At 66.3% G+C, this 17,492-nt stretch overlaps 2 protein-coding genes across 4 annotated transcripts in view; one reads left to right on the top strand and one right to left on the bottom strand.

Moving 5' to 3' along the window:
• Positions 1–13,132, top strand: part of MYO18A (myosin XVIIIA) — a 36,662-nt gene extending 23,530 nt beyond the window's left edge. For 2 of the 3 annotated variants that reach the window (XM_050714773.1, XM_035561029.2), the window contains 20 exons: positions 368–511; positions 1,397–1,486; positions 1,573–1,692; positions 1,772–1,883; positions 1,979–2,106; positions 2,199–2,353; positions 3,386–3,509; positions 3,589–3,789; positions 4,117–4,227; positions 4,545–4,649; positions 4,728–4,874; positions 4,968–5,081; positions 5,290–5,406; positions 5,480–5,563; positions 5,736–5,873; positions 6,680–6,865; positions 6,965–7,104; positions 7,701–7,745; positions 9,284–9,406; positions 12,436–13,132. In XM_050714773.1, the coding sequence (XP_050570730.1) occupies positions 368–511; positions 1,397–1,486; positions 1,573–1,692; positions 1,772–1,883; positions 1,979–2,106; positions 2,199–2,353; positions 3,386–3,509; positions 3,589–3,789; positions 4,117–4,227; positions 4,545–4,649; positions 4,728–4,874; positions 4,968–5,081; positions 5,290–5,406; positions 5,480–5,563; positions 5,736–5,873; positions 6,680–6,865; positions 6,965–7,104; positions 7,701–7,745; positions 9,284–9,406; positions 12,436–12,574 (2,523 nt within the window). In that variant the 3' untranslated portion in view covers positions 12,575–13,132. Of the gene's footprint in view, positions 1–367; positions 512–1,396; positions 1,487–1,572; positions 1,693–1,771; positions 1,884–1,978; positions 2,107–2,198; positions 2,354–3,385; positions 3,510–3,588; positions 3,790–4,116; positions 4,228–4,544; positions 4,650–4,727; positions 4,875–4,967; positions 5,082–5,289; positions 5,407–5,479; positions 5,564–5,735; positions 5,874–6,679; positions 6,866–6,964; positions 7,105–7,700; positions 7,746–9,283; positions 9,407–10,328; positions 11,509–12,435 lie in introns of those variants that run through there. The other variant, XM_050714772.1, reaches the window with a different exon arrangement.
• Positions 13,133–14,195: 1,063 nt separating this feature from the next.
• On the bottom strand, positions 14,196–16,520 carry PIPOX (pipecolic acid and sarcosine oxidase). Its single transcript, XM_035561053.1, has 8 exons — positions 16,395–16,520; positions 15,734–15,882; positions 15,308–15,509; positions 15,044–15,226; positions 14,827–14,979; positions 14,598–14,756; positions 14,405–14,480; positions 14,196–14,326 (listed from the first exon to the last, which is right to left on the bottom strand). The coding sequence occupies exons 1-8, from the start codon at positions 16,518–16,520 to the stop codon at positions 14,196–14,198; spliced, it is 1,179 nt and encodes a 392-aa protein (XP_035416946.1).
• Between the last annotated feature and the right edge of the window lie 972 nt (positions 16,521–17,492).

The following is a 17,492-nucleotide window of genomic DNA, read 5'->3' as shown; positions in this document are numbered from 1 at the left end:
CTCTCCCCCCCTGCCCGGGAGCCGTGGGGAGCCGTGGGGAGCCGTGGGGCCAGCCCCGGGGCCGTCGGCTCCGTCCTGCCCCGCCGGGCTGCCGTGCCGTGCCGGGATGAAGCGGCCGTGCCAGCTCCTGCTTTTTATTGTTAAAGAGCGCGTAAAATAGGCACCGCGGCGGCGCCTCGCCCGCGGCGAGGTTAGCTCGTGTGGGTGCCGGAGGTAATCGGACGGCAGATAAGCCAGGAGCAATTAGCCCACATGCTAACGAAGTGGAGTGCGCCGGGGTGGCGGCGGGGGTGCTGAGCACCCGCGCGTCCTGCTCGGCCGGTGGCGCCCCGCAGCAGCCGTGCCGACGCCGTGTGCCCCCGCGCAGATCCAGGATTTGGCCATCCGCTGCGTGCAGAAGAACATCAAGAAGAACAAGGGGGTGAAAGACTGGCCCTGGTGGAAGCTCTTCACCACCGTGCGGCCCCTCATCGAGGTGCAGCTCACCGAGGACCAGATCCGTGGCAAAGACGTGGGTACCGCTGCGCCGGGGGGGGCGGGGATGGTGCAGGATGGGTCTGGGTGCGTCTTGGAGACGGACAAGGACCCACAGCAGGGTGGGCTGCAGGACCCCACGGAGGGTGGGCTGCAGGGCCACCGCTGCCCCGTGCCCCCCAGCATGAATTGCCCCCTAATTTGCGAAGCAGCGTGTCATTAGCATCCCCAGAGGCGGCTGTCGGAGAGCCCGGTTACAAGGCGTGGAGAATGGAAACGAAACCGGGCACCATGTGCGGGGGCCTCCGCGCGGCACGGGCAACCAGACACCGTGCCCCCCCGCCTGGCACGGAGCCGCTGCCGGCTCAGCTTTCACCTCGACCTGCCGAGGCCGGGTGCCCGGGGTGGGGGCTCTGAGGTCCCCTCCTGTCCCCCCAGCCTGCCTGCTGGCACCAGGGAACGGGAGAGAGCGATGCGCTCGCAGCTGGCAGGCGGCACGGGCACGGAGCCCCGTGCTGGTTGGGCATCCCCCCAGGATCCCCTCCCTCCTCGCCTGGGCTGGGTGCCCCAAACCCTTTGGGTGCTGGGGGAGGAGGAGAGCGGCTTTGTTTGCTCCCACCCCTTTTCCCGGGGGGTGCGGGGACCCCCCTCTCTGCCGGAGGCCGGCTTTGCGTGGCCTCCGGGTGTTTCGGCACCATTTATGGGGTTGGAGTTGGCCGGCGGAGCCAGCGCAGGCTGGGGAAAGTCCCTGCCCAGCCCTTGGCAGGGGAGAGCCCCCACACCGCCAGCGCCTCCCAGCCCTGGGGAGCCCCCACCCAGCCCTCCCCGTGCCGGGCGGGGGCTGGGGGTGCAGAGCATCGTGCCTGCCAGCCCCTTCCCGTGGCGCCTGCCCCCTCCCTCACCGCCCGCCGCTGTGTTGCAGGAAGAGATCCAGCAGCTCAAGAGCAAGCTCGAGAAGGTGGAGAAGGAGCGCAACGAGCTGCGGCTCAACAGCGACCGCCTGGAGAGCAGGGTAGGTCCCAGCCGACCCCGGGTGGGCGCAGAGCGTCCCCAAGCCCCGCTGCCTGCCCCCCCCCGCCACGTCCCCGCTGCCCCCAGATCACGGAGCTGACGTCGGAGCTGACGGACGAGCGAAACACAGGCGAGTCGGCCTCCCAGCTGCTGGACGCCGAGACGGCCGAGAGGCTCCGGGCCGAGAAGGAGATGAAGGACCTGCAGGTAACCAACCACGCCTCTGCCCGGCCCCGCGGCGCCTCCCGGTCCCCGCGGGGCTCACCGGAGCCGTGTCCCCTGGCAGGCCAAGTACGATGCCCTGAAGAAGCAGATGGAGTCCATGGAGATGGAGGTGATGGAAGCTCGGCTCATCCGGGCAGCCGAGCTCAACGGGGAGCTGGACGACGACGATTCAGGTACCGTCGCACTGCGGGCACCCAAAGCCGCGGGTGCACCCCGGGGTGCCCCGCGGAGCGTCGCCCGCCGCAGCCCCCCGGTGACCCCCGCACAGGAGGCGAGTGGCGGCTGAAATACGAGCGGGCGGTGCGGGAGATCGACTTCACCAAGAAGCGGCTGCAGCAGGAGCTGGAGGACAAGCTGGAGGTGGAGCAGCAGGGCAAGAGGCAGCTGGAGAGGAGGGTGAGTGGGGCTCTGCCCCGGGACTCCCCCCCAGTTTCCATCCCCCCTGCCCACCCCATGGCCCTGAGCACCCTGCCTGCCCCTGCCCGCAGCTGGCGGACCTGCAGGCGGACAGCGAGGAGGGCCAGCGGGCGCTGCAGCAGCTGAAGAAGAAGTGCCAGCGCCTGGCGTCCGAGCTGCAGGACACCAAGCTGCACCTCGAGGGCCAGCAGGGACGCAACCACGACCTGGAGAAGAAGCAGCGGAGGTGGGGTGGCGCGGGGACGGGGACGGGGTGGTGCACACCCCCGCCGGGCGGCTCTCGGAGCCTCTCGCAGTGCGGTTTTACCATTTTAGCAGGGATTTGGGCACTTCACCAGCTCCTGCTTGGGCGAGGCGCTTTGCACGGGGAAGATGAGGCTCCCTTTTCCCTGGGATGCGGTGTGGGGGATGCTCAGGGCTGGGGAGCCCCTTCCCCACGTGGGGGACCCTGCTGCCCCCCGGGGGTCCGGGGCTGAGCTAGCCCCCGAGTGGGGCTGTGCCCTGTGGCTCTGCTCGGCACCCGCTCTCTTCCCATCTCCTCTCCCAGCCCCAAAGTTTGCTAACGTTATTAAGCAGCAGGGACGCTTTCATCTCATTATGGTAATGATCACACACACAAATACAGCGAGAGAATCCAATCTAATTAATTTCAATTTCCGCGGATTGGAGTCTGTGTTAATGCAGCTGTTTATTACCCAGCGCGAAGAAAAATGGGGATTAGCTGCCGGGGTGTGTAACACAGGTCACAAACCCAAGTGCAGGGTTATTTTCCAAGCCCCAGAGGCAGTGATTTCAGAGCAAACCCCTCTTGATCCTCTTTTGGGGACGTTGGGAGGGGCTGAGCGCTGCCATGCCAGGGGCTCACGTCCCTGCGGCTACCCGGGGATGGGACCAGGGAGCCGAGACACTGCAAGAGCCCCTCTCTGCTGGAGACCCCTGTGCATTGTAGCCCCTCTGCGTCCTGCTTCAAGCAGCCGTCCCCGTGTAGCCAAGCCCCCACCACCAGCAGCCACGGTCCCACTGGCACGCGCCAGCCCCGTGGGGAGGCTGCTGAGGCTGCTCGGGTGCGCACCGCAAGCACCGCGCTCCCGATGAGCTGTTGGGTGAAGGTGCTGGGAGGATTTGCTCCGAGCATCTCCCCGCTCTGTGCGTGCTGGAAACGAAAGGGCTCGTAACCAGCACTGCTGGCAGCGATGCCGGGTGGAGCGGGGCCGGCAGGGGCGTGGGGTGCTGAGCACGCCGCGCTCTCATCGCACAGATTCGACGGCGAGCTCTCGCAGGCGCACGAGGAGGCGCAGCGGGAGAGGCTGCAGCGGGAGAAGCTGAGCCGCGAGAAGGACGTGCTGGTGGCCGAGGTCTTCGGCCTCAAGCAGCTGCTGGAGGTGAGAGGCGCCCGGCACCTCGCCGCTCGCCACGCCGGGCACCCCCCCCCAGGCTCACCGCCGCTCCCCGTCCCCGCAGGATAAGGACTCGGACATCGCCGGGCTGACGCAGCGGGCGGAGGCGCTGGAGGCCGAGCTGCAGGACATCTCCTGCCAGGAGTCGAAGGACGAGGCGTCCCTCGCCAAGGTGAAGAAGCAGCTGCGGGACCTGGAGGCCAAGGCGAAGGACCAGGAGGAGGAACTGGACGAGCAGGCTGGCACCATCCAGATGCTGGAGCAGGTACGGCGGGGAGGGGCGAGGGCTCGGCCGCCCCGCGTGCGCGTGGGTTTCTGGGCGGGGTGGTTTCGTGCAGGGCTGTCATTACCTGGGCCGGGCTTGCCCGGTGAGCGGAGGCGACCGCCCTCACCCCGGCGTCAGGCCAGGCTACGGCTGCGGACGCAGCTCCCGGCCCTTGGCGCCGCCACCATGGCACGGCAGGTCACCACGGGGCGGGCAGCGCGGTCAGCCGAGGAGCAGGGGGCTTACTGGGTGAGCAGGGCAGCGGCGTGGGGGCGTCCCCGTGTCCCCTTGGCTCTTACCGCCCCCCCTCTCCCCCCTTTTTTCCAGGCCAAGCTGCGGCTCGAGATGGAGATGGAGCGGCTGCGGCAGACCCACGCCAAGGAGGTGGAGAGCCGCGACGAGGAGGTGGAGGAGATTCGGCAGTCGTGCCAGAAGAAGGTAGGGCTTGGCCACGGCCCTGCTGCCCAAGGGGGAAGCCGGGATGCGTCCCGTGCCCCGGCTGGGTGCCGGGGAGGCGCTGGGGACACCATCACACAACGCCCGGCTCCCACGCGCCCGCTGCCCGGCTCCGGCAGGCTTGGCAGGTCCGACCGGTCCCGCTCGCACGCTGGGCATCACGCCGCCCATTGCGCAAACGGGTGCTCGCCGTGTCCAGCCCAAGGGGTCACCCCGTGTCCCCAGGGCACGTGGCACACGTCGGGGGGGGGTTTCCCCGTCCTCATCCCCCCTGACCGGGCTCCCCGGGCTCTCCGCAGCTGAAGCAGATGGAGGTGCAGCTGGAGGAGGAGTACGAGGACAAGCAGAAGGTGCTGAGAGAGAAGCGGGAGCTGGAGAGCAAATTATCTGCTGTCAGTGACCAGGTAGGGCATGGGGACACCGAGGTGTCGCGGGGGGGTCGCCGCAGCGCGGTGCTTGGCACGGCTTTCCCTCCCGTGCAGGCCAACCAGAGGGACTTCGAGACGGAGAAGCGCCTGCGCCGCGACCTGAAGAGGACGAAGGCGCTGCTGGCCGACGCGCAGATCATGCTGGACCACCTGAAGAACAACGCGCCCAGCAAGAGGGAGATCGCCCAGCTCAAGAACCAGGTGCGTCCAGGCTGGCCGCCCCCACGGCGCGGCCCCTGAGGGGCTGGGGATGTCCCCGTGCCCCTGGCCGGGTGCTGAGCCTTGTCCCCGCAGCTCGAGGAGTCTGAGTTCACCTGCGCGGCCGCCGTCAAGGCCCGCAAGTCCATGGAGGTGGAGATTGAAGACCTCCACCTTCAGATCGATGACCTCTCCAAAGCTAAGGCAGCCGTAAGTGATTTCGGGGTGCGCCGTGCCGTGCTGGGGAACGTGCCCCGGGGGGAGACCCCTTCCCTGTGCCAGCGGGATGAGCCTGCACCCTCTGGGGCTTTTTTTGGGGAGTCCCTGCTGCACGCCAGGGTGGGTGCCCCCTCCCCAGGGGCTCGGCCAGGTGTAGGAGGGCAGGAGGCACAGCGGGAGACACTGTTTTTCCCCCCAGCTGGAAGAGCAGCTGAGCCGGCTGCAGCGGGAGAAGAACGAGGTGCAGAGTCGCCTGGAGGAGGACCAGGAGGACATGAACGAGCTGATGAAGAAGCACAAAGCGGCGGTGGCCCAGGTGAAGGGGAACCCCTGCACCCCGTAACGCCGGTCCCCTGCCGGCCCCACTAATGGCCTGGCTCGTCCTGCAGGCATCTCGGGACCTGGCGCAGATGAACGACCTCCAGGCACAGCTGGAGGAGGTCAACAAGGAGAAGCAGGAGCTGCAGGAGAAGGTGTGGAGCAAAGCTGGGGGTGGGGGGATCCAGAAACCCTCTGCTTGCTGTATGGGTTCCCCCAGCATCCCAGGGGCTTTCCCAGGGGGTCCCCGGAGCTCTCCGCGGGGATGGCAGGGGGGGAAGGCACAGGGGGAGGCAGGGAGCTGGCACTGAGGCTGCCTGCCCGCAGCTGCAAGCACTGCAGAGCCAGCTGGAGTTCCTCGAGCAGTCCATGGTGGACAAGTCGCTGGTGAGCCGGCAGGAGGCCAAGATCCGCGAGCTGGAGACCAGGCTGGAGTTCGAGCGGACGCAAGTCAAGCGCCTGGAGGTAGGTACAGGCACCTCCTTAACAGACACAGGCTGGGTCCGACACATCCCCAGTCCCCACGGAGCTGCCACGGCAATGCAACCAAGGCACGAAGAAAGCCAGGGGTCCCCCGGGGACATCCCCAGTGTCCCCATCCCCGGACCCCCCACGCCGCTGCAGTGCTGCCAACCCCACCAGGGAAGCTCCCGCGGGCGCTGATAACCGTAATCCGCCACCCGGCCTGGCAAAGTGCTGCTGTTTCCCTGCATCGACTAAGTGAAATTATAGACTCTCCCGGCCCTGCTAAACGCAGCCTGCTTTATATTCTGCCTCTGCAGCTCTCTGCCGAGGGAGCTGAGCAGCTTAGCTCTCCTCTTAATATTTTCCTAGCTGTTATTTCCCTTCCCGCTCTCTCTGCCGGGGCCATAAATATGCAGCGGCTGGCTCAGCGGCTGGTGGAGAATGGAAGCTATTTTTTCCCTACGTTACATGCTGTAATTACTTCACACAAAGTTAAATCTATTTTTCCAATTCACCAAAGCCCTTGCAGTTGTTCTACCCCTTCCCTGGCCCGGGGGGGGGGGTTCCTCCCGGAGATGCCGCTCTTCCTCCCGCCTCCTTCCCATCCCCTCATGTAAATTCATGGGGACGGCATCCGTCCTCGTGCGAGCCCTTGGGGAGGGTGGCACAGCACCCATGCTGAGCCACCGTAACCGCAGCTGGTGGGTGGGTATTGCTGCAATTTGGGGGTACCCGGGGGGGCCAGGGCATCGGGGTGCAAGGGAGGATGCTGCAGCTGCCCCCGAACCCGCACGGATGCCCCGCAGAGCCTGGCCACGCGGCTCAAGGAGAACATGGAGAAGCTGACGGAGGAGCGGGACCAGCGGGCGGCCGCCGAGAACCGGGAGAAGGAGCAGAACAAGCGGCTGCAGCGGCAGCTCCGCGACGTCAAGGAGGAGATGGGCGAGCTGGCCAAGAAGGAGGCGGAGGCCAGCCGCAAGAAGCACGAGCTGGTGAGGGCATCGCTCCGGAGCACCCCCCGAAGGGGCTGCGAGCCCAGTGTGGTCCCTGCGCCCCACGCCCCCGATGCTCACCCCTCACCGTCCCCGCAGGAGATGGACCTGGAGAGCCTGGAAGCCGCCAACCAGAGCCTGCAGTCGGACCTGAAGCTGGCCTTCAAGCGCATCGGGGACCTGCAGGCTGCCATCGAGGACGAGATGGAGAGCGACAGCAACGAGGACCTCATCAACAGGTGAGCGCGCCCCGGGCCTGGCTCCCGCATGGGGCACCTCACCCGGGCTCACCGCTTCTCCTCGCCACTTCTGAAACGCCACGGGGGGGGCCCTCAGCTCTGCCCGGCCCTGGCAGGGTGCTGTCCGTCCATCTGTCCATCCATCTGTCCATCCATCCATCCGTGCATCGCTGCACGCGTGCATCTGGCCACCCGTGCATCCATCCATCCATCCATCCATCTGAGCACCCATGCATCCCCCCACACACCCGTGCACCCGGCCATCCCCCCCTCCACCCCCAGCCCCCCTGCAGCTTGTGGAGGTGCCCGAAGCGCAGCCGTGGGCGTTATGGAGCACCCCCGGCCACAACTTCTGGGGACAGCCCCGGGACTCCCAGGGCACAGGAGGCTCAGGGTGCTGGGATCCAGCCCAGCCCAGCCCCGCAGAAGGGGTCAGAGCAGCCAAACTTCGCCCCCCCCCCAGCCCCAATCCCATCCCCACCCTTTGATTTGCTCCCCTATTCATCCCCCCTCCACTTGGTTTCTTTTTATTATTATTATTTTAAATTTCATTTGATTTCATTCTGTTATGTTTCTCCCTCCCCACCCCCTCCCAGTTTGCAGGACATGGTGGCAAAGTATCAGAAAAGAAAGAGTAAACTGTGAGGACCTCCTCTTTCCTTCTCCACCCCCCCCCCCCCCCATCCCCTAACCCCCGCTCACCCCCCCGGGGCCGGGGCCCCCGCATGCCACTGGCCCAGCTCCGCATGCAGCTAACAGCATCCGCGGCCGCACCGCTGCCCCTAACCACCTCCGCGGGGCCGGGGCCAGGTCCTGCCACGCCGCCGGGCACCGGGAGGGCGCGGAGCAGCTCCAGAGGCCGCCGGAGCCCCGCTGTCACCCGCAATTAATGTCCTGCGCCGCCCGGGCTGCCTCGCGCGCTCCCCCGCGACGCGGGTCCCGGTTAACTAATGGCACTCTCATCCGGACATAAATTGCGTTTGACGGGGAGTTTAATTCCGCCGATTTAAAACCTCGGCTGCCCCCTGAGTTTGTTTATGGGGCTTGTTGGTTTTTTTTTTTTTTTCTTTTTTTTTTTTTTTTTTTTAAAGCCGAGCGTTGCCTGGATATATTGCAGGGGAGGGAGCGGCGTGTGATGAAGTGCAGCTCGTTGCTTTGAATGTAACGAGGAGGATTCATACGCAGGGTCTATAATAGCCTGTCCCCCCCGTGCCGGTCCCTGGGCAGGGACTGAGCCCAAGGCCATGTGGATAAAGCGTCCATTTAGGATGAAATTATCCATCCCTCGCCCCGTGCCGGCCGGCAGCAGGGAGCCCGGCGGGGTCGGGGGGGGACACGAGGCTTCGATTTCCTTACGGGCACCGCGATAACCCTAATGAAAGCAGTAAGCAGTTAGGTATTAGCGGAGATTTATGCAGGGATGCTTTTAACGCGGAGCAATGGATTTTTGCAACGCGCACGGCACCTTCTTTCTAAAGGCAATCAATATGGTTATGAACGGCCATTATAAATTAGATGTTTTAAGCCAGATAGGGCTTTTTTTATGCCTGGGTGTAAATCAGGGGTTCTCTGTCACGGCGGGGCCATAAATCTGCCCGCCGCGCTCGTGCGCCCGCCTTGCCGGAGTCATTTCAGCTCTGCCTGCTAAACTCCTGTTTACCCAGAGACATCAACATGGCTCTTCCCCACTGTAATTCTGCACTTGACGGTGGCCTATAAAACGAACCCACTTATTTCCTCCCCGGCCCCGTGCTCTCAGCGAGCTCAAAATCCGCCCCCCCCCCAACGTTTCTGGAGCCGTGCCCCGCGTGGTTCCTCTCGCTCCCCCTGCGTCTCGTTGGTATTTTTCCAGCCACGTTGCTGTGCACATCCAGGGCTCTCCTGCCGCCGCAGCGAGACGCGCCGTGTGCCCGGGGCAGCCGGCACGCTTGTGCTGAGCCCCCTCCTGCCTGGTGGCCTCGCATCCTCTTGGGGGGGGCTTGTTGGGGGTGTGGGGGGGGGGGTCGTGGCATGGCTGTGGCTCGGGGAGCCCGGAGCATGCAGGTTTGTGCCCCCAAGACGGAGCAGGATGGAGGGATGGGCGCTGGGAGGTGGCCACGCTGGGTGCGCGGTGACACGGTGGCACCTCCGCGGCGCCCGGTTACCCCGCCGCTCATCGCTGGGTTTCTCCCTCTGCCAGTGACGGCGACTCAGACGTGGACTCGGAGCTGGAGGATCGTGTGGATGGGGTCAAGTCGTGGCTCTCCAAGAACAAAGGCTCCTCCAAAGCGCTCTCGGATGACGGCAGCCTGAAGAGCAGCAGGTGGGTGCAGGTCAGGGTGTCAGCATCTGGGAGAGGACGGGGATGTCCAACGAGGGTCCAGAGCGAGGGACGGACATCACCCATGTGTGCTGCGGTGCTGCATGATGCTTGTGTGGTTTTCTGGGGAAAGGCAAACGCTGGTGAGAGGCTCGGTCTCCGTTGGGGACACACGTGCCCAGGTGCTGGCACGTCCCCAGCTCCCCACACCCTTGGGGACCTCCCTGGTCCCCCAGCATCCCACCTGCATGGGCAGCTGCAGCCCCCTCCCCTGCCTCCCCCTGCAGGTACCCGTGGTGGGCTCCTGCCCCCGCATCCCCTCCCCATCCTCCCCCTGTTAGCAGCTCCACCACGTCCCTCCATCACGCACCCCTCCCCGGCACGTCAGCCAGCCTCACGCCCCCCATATGTCCCCAAGGGGGGACACGTAGCCCCGCTCACGTCCACTGGCTGCGGCGGTCAGGGCCGATCCCCGGGGAGCGCGCTCGCCTGATGAGTGCAGATTGCTTTCATCCAAACCCAATTTCCTGGCAGGGCTTTGGGAGTCCCGGGGGGCTCCCCCCCTCCTTCTGCCGAGCAGGGGGGAAAGATCTGAGCCAGTTTTTCTTAATTGGTTTAATTTATTCAGCGGTGCAGATGTAAAACATTTTGTTATTGGAGATAATTCCACCTTTTCTGAAGTCGGGAATCAAACGCGGCGGCTCCAGGTAGCTGACAATGAAATAAATTGAACGAAACACTTTAAAAGGGAATCAAAGTGACGGGCTAGAACAATACCCTAATTTGCATGGCATTTTCCATGAAGCTGTTTTCCGCTGATGCAAATTATTTAGCCTGCCTCGCGGCGTGCTGCCTCCCCCCCCCCCCAGCTCACCTCCTCTCTCTCTTGCCTCCCCGGCGCACGCCCCGGTGCCCCCCTGCCCAGGTCGGCCCCCGCGGACGGCCCGGAGGGCGAGGAGCGGCCGGTGTCGGTGGCGAGCTGCCTCAGCTATAGGAAGCGGCCCAGCCTCAAGGACTCCATAGGCGGCCGCGGGGACGAGCAGACCCTTTTCAGCGCGCTGAGCGAGCGGCCCGAGTCCCCCGAGCGCGCCGCCCGCAGGGCGGCCCGCGGCGCGGAGCATGAGGACCGGGCGGCCGTCATCGCCCGCGCCTTCGCCGACGCCAGCGGCCGGGCTCGGCAAGGGCTGGGCAAGCGTTGGTCCCTCTCGGCCAACACCGAGGGCGAGAAGGCCTCTGTCGCCTCCGCCCCGGTGAGCCGGGCCTCCTCGGCCTCCTGGCGCGGGCCGGAGGACGGGGACGAGGGGGACGAGGGATGCTCGGTGCTGAGCTTCGCCCTCTCCAGCCCCGGCAGCCTGCGGAGCCGCCGCGGGGGGGTGGAGGGACGCCCCGAGTCGCGGCTTTCCCTCGCACGCAGCCGCCTGGACGAGGCGGACGAGGTGTGCCGGGGGCAGCCCCCGCTGGGGCGCAGCTTCTCCGTGCCCCCCCGGCCCCGCAGCGCCGCCTCCGAGGATGGGTCCCCCGGGGACGCCCGCCCGGTGGGGCACCGCTCCTACCTCGACCCCGACCTGGAGGCCGCCATCCAGGAGGTGCTGAGCTACCGCTCGCCGCGGGCCGGGGGCTATTCCAGCCCCGAGGCCGACTCAGGGGATGACGGCCGCAGTGTGCGCAGCGTGAAAAGCGCGGCCCCCCTGGGCGCCGCCGACCGAAACCCCGGCAGCCTCCGCCGCTCTGCCTCCGCCCTCGAAGTCTCCCGGTCGTCCCGGCACAGCAGCCGGCACCGGAGCAGCTCTTCCTCGGAGTCCTCCTCCTCGGAGGAAGAGGAGGAGCGGAAGAAGAAGAGCTCCAAGAAGCGCGCCAAGAAGTCCAAGAAGAAATCCAAGAAGAAGAAGAAGAAGTCGTCCTCCGAATCGGGCTCCTCCTCCGATTCCTCCTCCGATTCCTCCTCCGGCTCCTACCGGAGCACATCCAGTGTCAAGAAGGGCCCGCGGGCGGCGGGGGGCGAGGAGCCGGCGCGCCCCAGCCGGGGCAAGAAGGAGGAGAAGCAGCGCAAGAAGCAGGTGGACAGCCTGATGATGAAGTACCTGTATCGCCCCGAGAGCGACTGAGGCAGGAGGTGGGAGCGGTGTGTGCAGTGCAGCATGAACCTCCCCGTGTGCCACTAACCGCTCGTCCCTAACCCTCGCCCAGCCCTGGATGGCCCTGGGGGCCCCCGAAGCAGCATCCCTGCTGGGACCCGCCTCGTGTTCAGCTGATGCACCGGGATTACGCCGGGAAGCCCTAAATCCCCTGCCGGCTTCCCGCCGACCGCTCAGGATGCGGCCGCGGGGAGTTCTCCAGGAAATTCAGGGCGGGCAGGTGGGGGTCGCAGCCCCCCCACGATACCCGGGTACTAACACGCACCCGCTGCAGTGTGTGGATGTGGGGGGGACGCGGGTGAATAGCCGGCATGGGCGGCTGCGCCTTGGGTGTGTTTGGTCCCTCCGGGGCCGTATCCTGCACCCTGTCCGCCCCGGAGCAGGGAGGTGCAATTGGCCTCACCCTGGGATGCTGAGCCACTTTGGTGGCACCCTGGGGTGCTGCACCCCGGAGGTAAGGGTGCGTGTGTGCAGTGCTGGGGGCTCACCGTCCAGCCCAGCGTCAAGTTTTGAGTGGGTTAAATCCTTTCCTACGGCTCGGACAGGAGAAGGGCTGGAGGAGGAGGACAGAAAGCCTTTAGAAAGTTCTTGGATCGCTGTCCAGGCTGTCACACTGCCTGGGGCTGTCCCCAGGGGCTGGGGGCACAGCTCCAGTAGTCGGCGGGTGCAGCCAAGCACCCGCTTGAGCCCAAACCCGGTGTTTTCAGGACATGGGATTGTGCACGTGGGGTCGCAGCAGCCGGGCACGCAGAGCACACAGCTCAGCCCGGCGAGTAGGCGATGGCAGTGCCCAGATCTCTAAGAAACAAAAAAGAGACCAAAGCAGCCCCGTTGCAGGGGGGCGGTGGTCTGGCAGCTGCCCTGGCCCCCCCCTAACCCCCTGTTTCTCCCCCCCAGCCCCACGGGCTGCCGGAGATCCTTCACCTACGACCGATGGGACGAGGACCTGGATGCCACGGAAGGTGCTGAGCACTCGTCCCGCAGCCCCACCAGTGACGGCGAGACGGAGAGCCGGGCCGCCGAGACCCCCGCGTAGCCCCCGCTGCCCTTCCCCTCACAGCCCCGAAATACTGGGCCCCACGGGCTCCTCGGGGCCCCCCCGGGCAGCCGGTATTTCTTTTTTTGCACGGTGAGGGGGGAGGACGCAGGGGGGGTCCTGGCTCTCGCCACGGGGGGAGCAGCCCGGCCGGCTCGCTGGCTGCAGCCCCCGCACCCCCCCCAGCCTCCCACCCCGTCTGTCCCCGGCGGCTCCGCGCCCCTCGGTCTCTTCCTCAGTGCCTGCTGTCTCCTTATTTTGTAACTTAAAATACCCCCCCCCCCAAAACACCTCCAGCAGCCCCCCCCCGGGCACTCCCCGTGCTCCCCATCCCCGTTTAGTTGAGCCAAAGACGTCTCCGGCCGGGCTCCCGGGAGCAGCTGCCCTGCAGCCGGGAAGGGGACGTGGGGATGGGGTCCCGTGCGCCCCCCCCGGGCTGTGTGTCCCCCCCCTCACCGGCCCCCCCACTCCACCTCTTGGTTTGCACTAGCCCAGCTGTGCGTCCCTTCTCATCCCCTTCCTTTCTGTATGAAAATAAACGTCATTTCTGGCTGGTGACGCCGGCTGCTGCCTGCTCTGCGTGCCAGGAGGGTCACCCCTTTTTTTTTTGGGGGGTGGTGAGGATGGGTTTGTGGGGTGCAGCGGGACACCTCCTGCCTGCTGAGGATACGGGGTGCACGGCAGGGATGAGCCCAGCGCCTTCCCTGAGCCCACCGCACCCACGGGTGCTGGGGAAGGGGAGGTAGGAGACGGCCCCCGCAGGGTGCCGGGTGCTGAATCGTTTATCAATCTTCATAAATATGCAGATGAGCGGCGGAGATGGGAGCCCTCCGCCTGCTGCCGTTAATTATTTAACGCAGAGGAGTCGACGATGTGCGCCGCTGGCCGCCCGTGCTGGGCTTCGGCTCAGGCACCCACCGGGTGCTGCCCCCCCCGAGCCCCCCACCCCAGGAGCTCCCTGCACCCTGGGGACCCCTGGGGACCCCTCGCACCCCCAGGGACCCCTGGCACCCCCGGGACCCCCACCAACTGTCCCGTTCTGATCCCCCCCAGCATCTCTTCAAAACAAATGGGCCGAGCTCGGCGCTCGCTGCTGTTACAGCCACGCTGCGCTAATGCGCTTTCATTAAGTGGGAGCGATCTAATGATAATAAAATGGCACATTTAACATTAAAACATTTAACTTGACTCCTAAGTGAGTGTGTCTCGCCGCGCTCTTCCAGCTCCGTGAGGCTGACAAAGCTTCCGGGGAACGGGTGCTTGGCAGAGCTGGGCTGGCACGCGTGGCATGGGGGGTGCGGGGAGGCAGGGACCAGGATATACGGACACTGGGGTGCAGGAGACCAGGATATAGGGACACTGGGAGGCAGGGAACAGTATATAGTGATGCTGGGATGAAGGGGACCAGGATATAGGGTCACTGGGGTGCAGAGGACCAGAAAGCTGGGGTATGGGGCTGCTGGGATGGAGGGGTGCCAGGTGCTGGGGTGCTGGGCGGTGGGGTGTGGGGATGTGGGGATGCAGGGTATCGGGATACCAGGCTGTGGGGATGCCGGGATGCAGGGAGCCAGAGGTGTCGGCACTTTGGGATGCAGGGATAGACACACCGGGGTGTAAGCACCTACAGCGCAGCCCGGAGCACGCCGGGGAAGCGGCCGATGGCGAAGGGGGCCGTGCTGTGGGACGGCTCCTCGCCCAGGCTCAGCTCGCACAGCAGCTTCCCCACCACCGGTGCCAGCTTGAACCCGTGGCCTGCGGGGAGGAGAAGTTGGGGGGACACGGCCGTGCCCAGGGCGCCACGGGGGGGGGGGGCCGGGTGCCCTCACCTACCTGAGAAGCCAGCCCCGATGACGATGTTGCTGTGCTTGGGGTGCCGGTCCAGGATGAAGTCTCCATCTGGGGTGTTCTGTGTGGTCACGGGGTGAGCGAGCGGGGCTGGGGGCTGCACCCCACACACAGCCGGGACATGGGGGGGCCTCTCCTGGCCCCGTGGCTGGGGACAGAGGGGGCGGTGAGGTCTCACCGTGTACAGGCAGGTCTCCAGCACGGCCGGCTGCGGCTCCAGCCCAGGCAGGTAGCTGCTGATGAAGCTGCTCAGGAGGGCAATGTTGGGGCGGGGAGTGCCGGGGGGGGCCCGGTCCCTCTCCTCGGGGTCAACGGGGCTGCCGTGGTGGTAGCACACCTGGGGACAGCCGCTCAGCGGGGCCAGCCGGGGGGAAAACGTGGTGCCCCCACCACTGTGCCCCGCTCACCTTGACCAGCCCGGGGTACTCGAGGGCAGGCAGCCCGTAGATGCCATGGGGAGCCTCGGGCAGCCCCAGCATCATGAAGCAGGGGGTGGCTGTGCCCATGCCGTGGCTGCCAGGCTCCTTCTCCCTCCAGTAGCACACGTCGATGCGCAGGGGCTGGGGGGGCACGGGGTCAGCCGTGCCCACGGCCACGCCGCCCCGTGGTGCCACCAACCCTCACCTGCAGCGGCAGGCAGAGGCCCAGCGGTGCCAGCACGGCACTGGTCCAGGCTCCGGCCGCGATGATGAGCCGGGGGGCTCGGTACACCCCGGCGGTGGTGGTGACGGTGAGCACAGCACCAGGCTGGATGCGCAGCACCTTCTCCCCATCGCGCAGGGTGCCCCCGTGCCGGCGAAACACGTCCTGGGTGCGGACAGCGGGAGGTGGCTGCGGGGATGGAGATGGGGGCACCCACCCTGTCCCCGTCCCCACGGTGGCACCCACCTGCACTGCCCGCAGCGCCCGGTCCGCCCGGAGCACCCCGCCGCTGCCGTCCCACAGGGCCACATCCCCGGCACGGGGCCGGAGGCCAGGGAAGCGCTGTGCCAGCGCCGTGGCGTCGAGGGTGTCACTGGGCCCCAGGCCACGCCGGCAGCCTTCCAGCTCCGGGTCGCCCGCTGGCCCCAGCACCACCAGCCCCGTCTGCCTGCGTCCCCGCCACCACGGTGACATTGGGGTGACATTGGGGACAATGGATGGCACCGTTAGCTGCTTATTTCCTTAATGGCTCCTCCTTTAGGGAGCCCCATAAATTAGCCGGAGCCGCAGGCTGCCTCCCCACCCAGCGCTGCAGCCCCTCGCCACCCCCAGCCCAGTTCCTCGGGGAGGGGACAGTGCCCGGTGCGGGGGCTCAGTCCTCGTCCCCGTCACCTGTAGAGGCTGGTGCCGGCCTCGGCCTCCAGCCTCTGCCAGAGGTGGAAGCTGTCGGGCATCATGCGGGCGTAGTGCGCCTGCGGGTAGGCGCTGCGGGTGATGCGGCTCTGCCCGTGCGAGCTGCCCCGCGAGTGGGGCAGGATGAACTGTGGGGCACGGGGACATCGGGGTGACCACGGCTGAAGGGTGTCCCTGAGTCCCACCGGGTAGCTGGGTACACAGCCCACCCTGATGGACACTGCTCTGGGAAACAGTGGGGCTGAGGGAGCAGCACTGGGGACACGGGGGGCCTGGCACTGGGTATATGGGGGTCCTGGCACTGGGACATGGGGGTCTTGGCACTGGGGACACCGGGGTCCTGGCACTGGGGACATGGGGGTCATGGCACTGGGTATATGGGGGTCCTGGTACTGGGGACACTGGGGGCCTGTTACTGGGGACACTTGGGGGCCTGTTACTGGGGAAACAGGAGTTCTGGCACTGGGGATATGGGGGTCCTGGTACTGGGGACACAGGGGTCCTGCCACCAGCACGCCCGGGCTCTGTGCCATGCGCATGGCACGGGGCTGGGCACAGTGCAGCCAGGTCCCTGTCCCCATGCAGAGGAGCTGGGGACACAGCGGGGCTGGGGACGCGGCGGGGCTGGGGATGCCGGTACCTGCTCCAGCAGGAGTGTGTCCCTGTGACGCTGCGCCAGGTGGTAGGCGGCGAAGGATCCCTGGATGCCAGCCCCGATGACGATGGCGTCATAGGACGCCTGGCGGGGCTGGCTCAGGGCAGCCATGTCCATCCTCGTCCCCGTCCCTGTCCCTGTCCCCGTTCCCCTCGCGCCGCCAGGAGCTGAGCCAAGGGGAGGGACGGGGCAGAGTCCGGCCGGGTGGAGCTGGCGGCGGAGCCTTGGCCACCCTCCAGCCCCCGTGCCTGCAGCGGGAGCATGTGGGGACACACTGGGGCCAGATCCTGCCTCTCCCCATCCTCAGAGCCCCCCGATTCCCCACCGACACCAGCGCAGCCCTCTGCTCCCCATGCCACCCCCTACACCACTGCCACCCTGCTGCCACCTGGTGACACCACAGGCACCCGTCATCCCCTGCCAGACCTGCACCCAAGGGTGCTGCGGGGTGCCCCGGCAGCAGCCAGGTGAGATCGGAGCGAGTGGGCGGCATAAACGCGATGGAAAATTGTTTCCCATAAACCCCCCACTCCCTCCCCACTGGTTCGTGCCTGCTCTCGGGACGAGGGGCTGGTCGTAGCCCTCCCGCGCGCCAAAGGGCCGTTTGTGTGCAGATTGCAGACCGCGTCGTTTGTTCCAGGGGAAACATTTTTTTCCTCCGGCGCAATTTATTGTATCCATAAACTACTGGGTTGCCATCTCCGTGGTGTTTTTTTTCTCCCCCTCTGCCAGCAGATAGCAGTGATTTAGGGCCCGCCGGGCGGTGGGTACGTGGCCAGGAACCCGCATCGCCCCGCTGGCCGCGGTGGATTTTGCAAGCGTGCAGATTTGGGGTGCGATTTGGGATGTGGGGACACACAGGGGGCATCATGGGGGGCGGATAATGCAGGCAGGGGCTGTGCTGTGCCCCCCCAGCTTGTGCTGCCTGCCTGCTAACTCAGGGAATTAATTTACTCCATCTCTCATGGTATAAAAGGCATTATTTACCAGCTAGCTGTCATTATTAGGAAATGTTAAATGCCGTTATCTATTTTGCTGCCCGCCCGCTCACCACCGGTGAGCACACGGCGGGCTCAGCACCAT

The sequence above is a fragment of the Cygnus atratus genome, chromosome 20, assembly GCF_013377495.2.
Source record: "Cygnus atratus isolate AKBS03 ecotype Queensland, Australia chromosome 20, CAtr_DNAZoo_HiC_assembly, whole genome shotgun sequence".
In the NCBI taxonomy this organism is placed as follows: Eukaryota; Metazoa; Chordata; class Aves; order Anseriformes; family Anatidae; genus Cygnus; species Cygnus atratus.
Note: the sequence above shows the minus strand (reverse complement) of the source record. Positions and strands in the feature narration are given on the sequence as shown.

What these genes read in the sequence shown, in the direction of transcription:
- PIPOX (XM_035561053.1), bottom strand. Translation starts at nt 16,520, where the DNA reads ATGGCTGCCCTGAGCCAGCCCCGCCAGGCGTCCTATGACGCCATCGTC. An exon ending in GGGCGCTGCGGGCAGTGCAG is followed by an intron (nt 15,227 to 15,307) that starts GTGGGTGCCACC and finishes GTCCGCACCCAG; the next exon opens with GACGTGTTTCGCCGGCACGG. An exon ending in GCCTCTGCCTGCCGCTGCAG is followed by an intron (nt 14,980 to 15,043) that starts GTGAGGGTTGGT and finishes GTGCCCCCCCAG; the next exon opens with CCCCTGCGCATCGACGTGTG.